Here is an 11,140-nt window from a genome sequence, read left to right as displayed (position 1 = left end):
CCTATCCAAATACGTACCGAAACTTCTGTTCAAGAGTCTGTTTTCTGTTCAAATATACGAACAGTAAGCTTTATTTTCCTTTACAAATTGAAATAATTGAATATAAAAGAACATTATTATAATTTTAATGCATTACTGTAGTCTATAAACTGTAGATTGAGTCATTTTATCTCATTCAACTTCATCTTCAACATATACATGTAGATATTCAACAGATAAATAAGTCTATCGTTAATATAGAACACTATACCTATATAAAATAAAGTACAACTTAACGAACGTAAAGATACTAAATCTTGTTTAGTCTCATTGATAATACGAGAACTGACATTACGCGTTGTAAATAAAAAATGAGCTACATCATAAATTGTAAATATAAGTCATAAATTATATAAAAAGTGCAATACATAATTGTTAGATTTTTATAAACGTAATATAAAACAAATTCTACTGTTTAACATTCGTCTAGTTTATCGACGAATCAATTAATCCGACAATATTCCATATTCAAAAATTAATTTCATACAACTTTTTATACGAATTCAACAAGGCTGTATGATTTAGATCCAAATCCGAGTTAAAGTTTAATTAATAAAATTCACAAAAACCGATGAAATGCTTACAGTTATAACTTTATAATATAATAATTAGAAATTTGAAGGAAATAAATAATGTAATAAAACTTATAGACTTACACATTGTATTGAAAATTTCAGATTGATAAATTATTGTTCTAAAATAATATTACTAATAAACAAATGATACTAACAAGATAAAAATCCTATTGTGTGAACCATGTGTCTACTCGAAGTAATCAATACATAGACATAAAAGAAAGATTGGTCTTGTTTTTTCACTCGCAGCTTTTGATCGTATAAATAAATCACATTCATCAGAATTATTGAAATTCACATATTTATCTCTTAATGACACTTTATAATAGAATTAATTATAACGTAATTAAAATTAGTTTCTTCATAAAAAGTTAAAAATTTTATTAACTTATAATATGAACAGTTTATAAATTTAGGCATTTTTGGCATATTTTCACAAGACATATTTAGGCCTCATAAAATTATTTTTTTAAAAACTTTTATTTAAATTTTTATTTATATTTATTTTTTATATAGATTAGTAGTTTAAGCACGAGAATTATCAGTTTGAGTATCGTTTATTAATTAATTAATTCTAGACTAATATGAGAATATATAAAGAAATTAGTTTTTACGGAAAAGTCGCATTGCTCTAAATCCATTTTTTATTTTATTTTTTTGTTTTTTAAATTTTGAATCTTGGAAAAACATTTTTGCCGTTAAAAACTTTGATGGATTTTCACTTGGTTCCAAAAGATTAACTAAACTACCGATAACAGATTGAGTATCTTCCAGTTCAAAAGTGATGCCATGTTCTACAAAATCCGAACCAGCTAATTCCTCTTCTTTGGACATTCTTATTGGCACAAATTTATTTATTACCTAATTTATAAGAAAATTTTTAGTTACTATAATGCAGTTACTAACGTTTTAATGCATTTAGAAGAAAAATATTATAAATTCACTCTATAAAAACTATTAAAAAAATAAAAATAAACTCTAATTAAATTAGTTTTATTACTTTTCTATTATATATTTATATATACTAAATGAAAACTTAGTAATTAATATTACAAAATTAAGATTTAAAGTTATCACTTACAAAAAGTAACAGAAAAGTTGTTACTGCACTCCAAATTCCTATAACAACAATAGCAAGCACTTGAACTCCTAACAGTCGAAATCCTCCACCACGAAAAAGTCCAGACTGTCCTTGACTCAGTTTCAGTAACAAATCTTCTTCGACAAATAATCCAATAGAAATCATTCCCCAGATAGAACCAATAACATGGACACTGATTGCTCCAACAGGATCATCGATGCGGAAACGATCGAGAAGAGGCATACTAATATTCGTCATTAGAGAACTAATAGCTCCAATAATTAACGCTTCAAAAGGATGATAAATAGCACAGCCAGCTGAAATGTAAATAATGTTTGTAATATTATATGGGTGACTGATATTGCGATTTATAAATTAAAAAGAAAATTTTTGAATTTATAAATATTTGAAAAAATGTTACATTTGGAAAATGCTTACCTGTAATGGAAACAAGAGATGATAAAATCCCATTAATAATATTGATGATTACGAATTTTCGTTTTTTGAACGCATAGCTATAAAATGTTTTATAGAATTGTTTTATTTTATTTTAGTATTGAAATAAGTTTAACTGTAATTCTTTATAAACATATTTTACCTGAAGATAAGTGAAGTTATTCCACCGCCAATGGAAGAAATGATTGTTATTATCGCAGATCTTTGCAAAAGAAAAATATATCAGCTTAATTATGATTTTTAAATTTATGCGAGAAATTATAGTAACTAATTGATTATGTTAGCAATAATTCTAAAAAATGAATATATAATACGATTTTTGTCTGTAAATTATTAGCACACTCGGAATATATGTGTTAGAAAATATTGAACGTATTAAAATAATTTTATTTCTAGCAAATTTTAATTTTATCATCATAAAACAAAACAGTTCCTGACATTAAACTATATAAATCTAAAGTGGTTGTATAAATATTCAAACTTAAATCAAACTTATTCGATATCTTTATAAAATTTATAGCTTTTGTCGTATAGAGAATAACATAATCGAATGGTTTGCATTTCCAAATAATTTGATTGAAATTGAAAATAAAATTCTTAAAGTAGTTAATTTTGATACCTTTAAATATATAAAATTTACTTACCTTGCTGTATACTTCCACTTATTTCCTGAAATTCCAAAACTGCTTCCACAATTAAAACCCAGCCAACCCCACCTAATCAAATTAAAATAATATATTTAGCTCATAAATTAATTTTTTGAAGTCATTATCTAAAATATCACGTCGTTACCATAACATAAACATTCCAACAATAGCATTGGTAGGACAATTCATAGCCACTGTTTCATCTTCAACTTCGTATCTTCCTAATCGAGGCTTTAACATCAATGTAGCTACCAAACCCGATATTCCTCCTACTAAATGGACTGCCGAACATCCAGCAATATCTACAACTTTCATTTGACTGAGGAATCCTATACGGCTCCAGATCCAATGAGCCGGAAGACAAAAGATTACAATGTTAAAAAAACTAAATATACAATAAGAGGTAAGATTACATCTTTCCGCCATGGCTCCAGAACAAATAGTTGTTGCTGTTGTAGCGAAAGATAATTGAAAAAGAAATTCGGCAAATACGTAACCCATTTGGAATTCACTGGCTTCGACGAAATAAAATCCAACGCCAAACAAAGGATTAGCTCCCCTTTCTTCTCCAAAACTTAAACCGTAACCAAACATCCAGTATGCAATTCCTCCGAAGAGTACGTCTACAACGTTTTTCATCATAATGTTTACTTCGTTTTTTCTTGATACACATCCTGATTCTAAAAGTGAAAATCCTGAAAAAGAAAACTTAATTATTTAATATTAATAAAAGATCTAGTAAACAAGTTCCTCTCAAAATCGACTTGTATTAAAAAAATAACAATAATCTAAAACATAAACTTACTGATATTTTATATTATACTGTAAAAACATCAGTAAAGCCTTTAGCCTAAAGCCTTTAGCCCTATTTAGCCTTTATTTTTAAATTTTAAGACAGAAAATTAATAAAAATTTTCGAGACAATTATAATTATAAGAAGTTTTCAATATGTTTAGTATTCAAAAAAACTATTGTCATAGTATAAAGAAGTTCTAATAAGTTCTTATATAAAACTTATAGTTATTATATATCTTAAACTTTTCAAAAAATAAAAATTAAATGTATATATATATATATAACCTATATAGTAAAAACCTATCTATAACGAACACTTGAAAGTCCAAAAAGATTGAGGCGTTCATTAATAATGAAATAAAAGAAATAAAATAAAATAACATATATAAGATATTTAGTTAAAGAGGTATTATTTAAAAGTATTAATTATTTTTGTAGCAGAAATATATTCTAAGCGCTAAAAAATTAAATATTTTTATAAATGCTTAAATCGATATTTGTATTGTCATGTGTTTTTAGATACATTAAGCATTAGATACATTAAAATCTTGGTTTGTAAACATTCGAGTAAGAAAAAAAATTTTTTAAATGTGTAACAAAAAATCGAAATATTTTGAAATTCATACTATTATTTTCTATAAAAGATTATTTTTTTAAAATTAAAATTAAAGCCTGCATTTTAATTATGAGAATATTTTTATTAAATTATACTAACATAAAAACAAACGCCGATAAAATTAGTCCAGATTGATTAAATTACATGCTTAAAAGTATTTTAATTGATTAAATGCAATTTTTATTATAAATAAAACTGATAATTAATACTTATTCATTAAATCTTTATTCATTAATATTCATTTATCAATTAAATTCATTAATACTTATTCATTAATTAATACTCATTCATTACATTTTAATGAATAAGTATTAATTATTAATTAATAAAAATTTATTTAATTTGCATCTCTGGTATCATCAGAATTTTAATAGACTCAAATTTATAATACACGTTTTATTAAATACTATACACACAATTATTATGATTAACTTCAATTACAATTGGATTAAATTTTGACACTACAATAGATATCATTGGTACATTACTAGCTTATGGTCAATTTCAATAAATTCTCTTACGAGACTATTTAAACTACAATGAGCTAAGAATTCGAGAAAATATCAAGAATTTTTCTCACCTGATTGCATAGTAAGTATAATAAAAGAACTAGTCAGAATCCATGTAGCATCGTCCCATGATATTCTGCTCTTTCCTATGGAAGCAACTACTCCGTCGGTGCTGTCGGACATATTTATTTAGCATAGAAGATAATCAAAGATTCGTCGAGAAGAATGACAATTCAAATCGACCAGTTGTCATTTATTGGTTCATTCAATAGACAATTCTATAGTAGCCTAGAAAACATCTGGACGGTCCTTGAAGAAGACGAGTATTTAATCTACGATCTGATAATAAAATCGAAAAATCGCGTGATGTTAATCGGTTGAAACAATATTGACAGAAGCATGGTTTTGCCCATTTTGATTTTGTAGTTACTGTTGTTATTATTTTATAACGCATAGTTACTGTCGAAACGTGTCAAAAATTTTTATTATTTTAATTCATTCGTTTTTATATTAATTATTTATTTAATCAATTATTTCTAATTTGTATAATTTAATTATTATGATTTATTAAAACAAAAATAAACATTCTGTGATTCTTTTGACTAATTTGTTGTAATCTTTACACAATAATAAATTTTTATATGAGAAATTAAAATAAAAGGATAAATATTATTTAAATAATTTTTATTATATAAATCTATAATGTATTTACTATACACGATTAATTTGTTTTAAAACAATTATCCATATACAAAATCAGAACTTATTGCATATTTTTCATTTTATAAAATATTAATCTGTTTAAGAAATAATACAAGATACTCCTCTTCTATTTCCATTAAGTAAGAATCTATCTGAAGCTTTGGAAGAAGGTCTATCAATCCATGCTATATATTTTAACTTCAATTTTTTTGGTCCATTTGGAAGATACCGATCAATTAAATAAGTATCCCACTGCGATCGAGAAAGTCTGTGCTCAAAAGTTACTTCCTGGAACTGGCCTTTTAGTTTCAATTGATTTATTATTAATTCGTAATCGTAGCCATCGTGGCGAATGTCATGTTCCACAAAATCTGCACCAAGTATTTCTTCTCCAGGTTCCATTCTTATGGGGATAATTTTATTAATAATCTGAATAAAAAGGTTTTGATTATTCTAAATATTATTAATTAACTTATTTTTAGAATATAATACTGATTAAATAATAATCTAATAATTAAAATTTAATTACCAAAATTAAATTTAGAAGCAACTTGTATAATACGAACAAGGCACTCGAGAGCCTTGTTTGGAGCTTGCGGGCGAAGAAGGAAACTATTGACCCTTAGAGGATCTTTTTTTCCGGTTTTTTTTTTTTAACAAATGAAATACATATATTTTTGGATTTGAAATAAATAAAATATTTTATTTTTTGTTATTAAAACATGACATAATTTATAGGAATAGGATACATTATGAGCACGTAAGTTTTTCCAGGCTGCAGGGAAAAATCCCCAACTCTCTCTCTTTGACGGCCCTCAATACGAATATATTAGATTACCATTCATTTTTGTAATTTATTATTTCTAGCTATTTTTAATTGAAATACATCGATATTCTAGTTTAATATCTCACACATACTTACAGTCAAAAATATGTAGGTAGTACTCATACTCCATATAATAACACATAAACAAGTTAATAATTGAACTCCAAGCAAATAAAATCCTCCACCTTGGAAAAGTCCTTTTCGTCCATTTGATAACTTTAATATGGGATCATCTTCTATGAATAAACCTACTGCAGCCATACCCCAAATTCCACCAACTCCATGCACAGCGATTGCACTTACAGGATCGTCTATATTAAATTTTTCAAATATTGGAGTTGTGTAACAAGATAAAATTGCTCCAACTGCTCCTACTAATACTGAAGAAGCAGATCCCAAAAAAGCCGATCCAGCTAAAAATATAATGTTTTAATACATAAATAATTTATTATAAATTATTAATTTCTATTCAGAGATTTACAAAATAACTACCTGTTACTCCCACGAGAGCAGCAAGAATACCGTTCAAGATATCACTGACGTTATATTGCTTATTTTTCCAATATCTAAAAATATAATAAATATTCTACAAAAAGTTTAAATATGATAAAAAGAATGTGCCGTTTACCAAATACGCCATGGTTTTTTCGTTTCCAAACGAAATATAGATTAAGTTACTTACGTATAGAATATGGCAGCGATTCCTCCTCCTAATGATGCATTCATAGTATTAATAGCAGCTCTTAAATTAACAAAAAAAACATTTCATTTAAATTTATTTAAATGTTTTTTAATATTGCAAACATTAATCATTTTTTTACCTTCCTGCATAATGCCATTTATTATTTGAAATTCCAAAAGTACTTCCGCAGTTAAACATTAACCAACCCCACCTTAATTAGAAACGATGTATTTTATTTTTAATTTATATAAATAAGTATCGAATTGTTACTACTTACCATAAAGTGAAAGTTCCTACAACTGCGTTACCAGAATTTCCCATCGGTAAAGACGCTCCCATAGCTTCAATCTTTCGTAATCGGGGTTTTAAGAGTAAACACCCGACTAAAGCAGAAGCACCACCAACTAAATGCACTGCTGAAGAACCCGCAAAGTCTAATGCACCCAAATATTTTAAATACCCATGATCTCCCCAAATCCAACCAGCTGGTACGCAGTAGACAACGGTGTTGACAAAAGAAAATATACAATAAGCGTTGAAATTTGCTCTTTCGGCCATTGCACCCGATACTATAGTAGTAGCTGTGGTTGCAAAAGATAACTGGAAAATAAAAGTTGCAAAAATAATACCCATTTCATCTGGCGATGAATCTAGTAAAAAGTAGCCGATACCACAGAAAATCGTTGTGCCAGGTTCTTTACCATATTGCAAACCATAACCAAAAACCCAATAAGACAACCCTCCAAGAATAACGTCTACTGCATTTTTTGATAAAATATTCACTTCGTTCTTTTTTGAGACAGCTCCAGATTCCAATAAACCAAAACCTGTAAAAAATAAAGATTATTTAACATTTTTATAATAAATAAACGTTTATAATGCGATTAAACTGTAAAATCGTCCCGAATTTAAATTAAAAACTAAGCAAAATAAGAACATTATAAAATTCTATTGAAAAAATTAATAAAAATTATAAATAAAACTTTTATATACTTTTATTTTTGAAAATCAGAATATTAAAACAATTTATAATTAAAAATACGTCGAGAAGTATTAATTAATCTTATTTTAATATCTACAAAAAATTAATTTTTTTACGTTAATTTATATTAATTTTTACACGAAAAAAATTAATTATTTATAACTAAATTATAAATAAAACTTACACATACTTTTATTATTTTTGGTGTTATTTATTTTTAATATGTTATCTTATATTGACGTTAAAATTAATACAAGATCAAACTTACCAGTTTGCATTGTAAAAATAACAAATGCTGCTGTTAAAATCCAAGTTGCATCATCTGAAGTTACAGCCCCGACGTCTTCTGTGACATTACTGGACATCACTGTCAAGGTTTAACAGCTGAATTGAACACAGAGAAAATCATGCACGTGTAGTAGGAAATTTTTTTTGTTTTGTTAACTATGTTCGATAAAACACAGTAACCGACTGTACAGATTATGAATCGTACTATTGATTGTATAGTAAATATAATTTGAAAGGCTTTTAATTGAACACATCCACAAACATACACACATCTATATAAATAATATTAATCAATATAATCTGTATGTGCGTTTGTTTGTTTATTGTATATAAATTTATACATACGAATGAGATAGTATTTTGCAAATATTTATTAATTTTATTACTATTATTATTTATTAATTTTTTATAATTAAAATTCTACAAACTTTAAAATATTCTGCTTCAAAAACTTTTTAAATTATTAGTTAAAATCTAATATTTATAACTATTATTTACTTTTATAAACTTAAAAATGATAAAGACAATTAAAATTAAATAAACATTCTGAAATAATTTTATTTTTAAAGGAAATAAATAGTTATACAGTAATAAAATATATTATATAATATATATAATATATATTATATAATATTATATTATAATATATTAATCTAGAAAAATATATAAAGAGATATATTAACTGTTTTACATAATTCTAACAAAAGATAAACGTTGTTATTTAGCAGATTCTATGATAAAATAATTTACTATATCTTAGCCATATAAAACGTACTTTTTCCAAAAATTATATTATAAAAATGTATTCTGTTCTGATAAGGTTGAATATATCTAGAGAGATGAAGGCTTCCTATATTTATCATCACTGCTAGTACTTAATGATCTAAATGCATTACTTTTGAAATTGTAGTCATTAGACTAATCAAATTATACTACACACAATTATAAATTACTACACAAAATGTAAATAACTAAAATAATGCTTGTATATAAAAATCGATAACTATCAACCTAAGCGAAGCATTTGATATACTATATTTATTTCTTTTGATTTTCAATAATAAATGATCAAATTATTTGTTTCCATCTTTGTCGGCATGAACAAATTCTCAGATTAATAATTCATACCAAAGATAAAAGGTATATGTTAAGCTTACGTTAGAATTTCATATCTCTGCTCTGTCAGAAATGTTATTTTTCTTTAAATAATTTTCATTAAGCTACTCATATAATAAGTGAGAGTTAATTGAATCAGTTTCAGTAAATTCACTTATTGTTCAAAAAACTATAACAAAGAAACTTAAATTAAGTGTACTGTAAAAAGTATTATAAGTAGTGATTGAAAGTCTATAATTCTCAAACTCCTGAGTTTACAGGGAGAGATGATAGTGAAATTTCAAAATACGAGTACATTGTCAAACGATCCACTTCACTTTAATATAAGGGTGAAATGGATCGCGCGCTTTTTAATTATGACACTCGAACTAATTAAACACGAATACATCAAAACAAACTCACTATATTAAAATAGTTTAAAATAAAACATTTCAAAAACATTTTTTACAAGATGGGCATGAAGAAAAGGTTTTTTTAGTGCTCACAAAGTAGAAAGAGACAAAAATGTTAATAAGAGGCCTGGGCCAGTGGTAAGTAAGCGGTCTTGGAGTTTTAAACCAGAAGTTCTTCTGGACTGGTCCCTAAAAATTTCATGGTCCCTAAAAATTTCTTGGGGCTATTTAGTCTTTTGGAAGTCAAGATAATTTATCCCTATTGACTTACCTGGCCAGTTCCTATTACGCAATCGGAATAAGGTTCTTTACACCCAAAATAATATTATTTACACCTCAAATTACACCCATCACAAACAAGTATAAAGCCTAGTTCGTGATGGTTGTAATTTGAGACCAGCCGTATATAATCCACTTGTACTAAAGCCATAATATTAAACTAACTCTAAGTTCTAATGCATTTACAGTATAAATAAAACAAGTTAAAATAAAAGGAACATTATAACAGATGATAACAAATTAATAACAGAACAATAACAGAACTGTATTTTTATTTGTAATCATGATCGTAATATTTCAGTTTATTGCTGGTGCTGATAATAACTTACGAAGTATTCGCGTGTTATCGTAGCTCATGCAGACACAAAAAGTGTTTTCGACGGAACTGAAGCGATTTTCGCCAAATGCGTTCTTTCTTAACTTCTAGAAACTTCAACGAAGTAGTGACACAGAGATAAAACACAAAAATAAAAACTCTTAAAAATATGACGCTAAAAGCTCCGTTTCATTCCAACTTATAGTGCCATAAACAGCGGATGGCTGAACGATTAAAATAAGAGCCTACCGCTATGGGAATTTTATAGGTGATGATCCTTCTAAATATGTTGGGCCCCGTTCCTCATCACCCTGTTGCTCAATCGTGGACCATATCGAACCAGTAATGAACTTACAAAAACGTAGGTGTGTCTAAATATGGTATTAATCTAATGACTAAATGTCATTATTAAACAATAATTATTCTATTTAATAGTTTGAATGTTCTCAGTATAAAAATACGAAATGAATATTAAATTAGATACTTAATAAAATAATATAGAAAAAATTCGTTAGAGAAACGAAATTATATTCTGTAAAAATTTTTATGAGGTATTTTCTAATAGAAAAATGTTAATAAAGTCGGGGCAAACTTACTTGAAAGATAAACAGAAGTATTTATAAATAAACCGAATTTATCGCACCAAGATAATAATAATCCAATAAACATTATTCACTCGCTACAATTTATTGTTGATATCTCAGAAACAAATTAATTAATATTAACAATCTAAGGCATATACCATTTAAAAGCACATCTGTTGTTTGTTAGTAATCGATGCTTTTTCTCGTGAATTCGATCGAATCAATAAGAAATGAATAGATAAGTAGTTTTGGTGA

The 11,140-nt window shown here is 26.4% G+C and overlaps 2 protein-coding genes across 2 annotated transcripts; both read right to left on the bottom strand.

The window, feature by feature from the left end:
- Nucleotides 1–1,217: 1,217 nt before the first annotated feature.
- On the bottom strand, nucleotides 1,218–4,901 carry LOC136978623 (putative ammonium transporter 3). Its single transcript, XM_067274362.1, has 7 exons — nucleotides 4,790–4,901; nucleotides 2,944–3,493; nucleotides 2,796–2,867; nucleotides 2,294–2,353; nucleotides 2,134–2,210; nucleotides 1,696–2,012; nucleotides 1,218–1,475 (listed from the first exon to the last, which is right to left on the bottom strand). The coding sequence occupies exons 1-7, from the start codon at nucleotides 4,899–4,901 to the stop codon at nucleotides 1,218–1,220; spliced, it is 1,446 nt and encodes a 481-aa protein (XP_067130463.1).
- Nucleotides 4,902–5,451: 550 nt separating this feature from the next.
- On the bottom strand, nucleotides 5,452–8,289 carry LOC136978664 (putative ammonium transporter 3). Its single transcript, XM_067274399.1, has 7 exons — nucleotides 8,179–8,289; nucleotides 7,206–7,755; nucleotides 7,068–7,139; nucleotides 6,929–6,988; nucleotides 6,739–6,812; nucleotides 6,343–6,659; nucleotides 5,452–5,849 (listed from the first exon to the last, which is right to left on the bottom strand). The coding sequence occupies exons 1-7, from the start codon at nucleotides 8,273–8,275 to the stop codon at nucleotides 5,520–5,522; spliced, it is 1,500 nt and encodes a 499-aa protein (XP_067130500.1). The 5' UTR covers nucleotides 8,276–8,289; the 3' UTR covers nucleotides 5,452–5,519.
- Between the last annotated feature and the right edge of the window lie 2,851 nt (nucleotides 8,290–11,140).

The sequence above is a fragment of the Centruroides vittatus genome, unplaced genomic scaffold (assembly GCF_030686945.1).
Source record: "Centruroides vittatus isolate TY-2023 unplaced genomic scaffold, ASM3068694v2 contig_549, whole genome shotgun sequence".
Lineage (NCBI taxonomy): Eukaryota > Metazoa > Arthropoda > Arachnida > Scorpiones > Buthidae > Centruroides > Centruroides vittatus.
The sequence above is the reverse complement of the archived record's forward strand: the minus strand, read 5'-3'. Positions and strand labels throughout refer to the sequence as shown.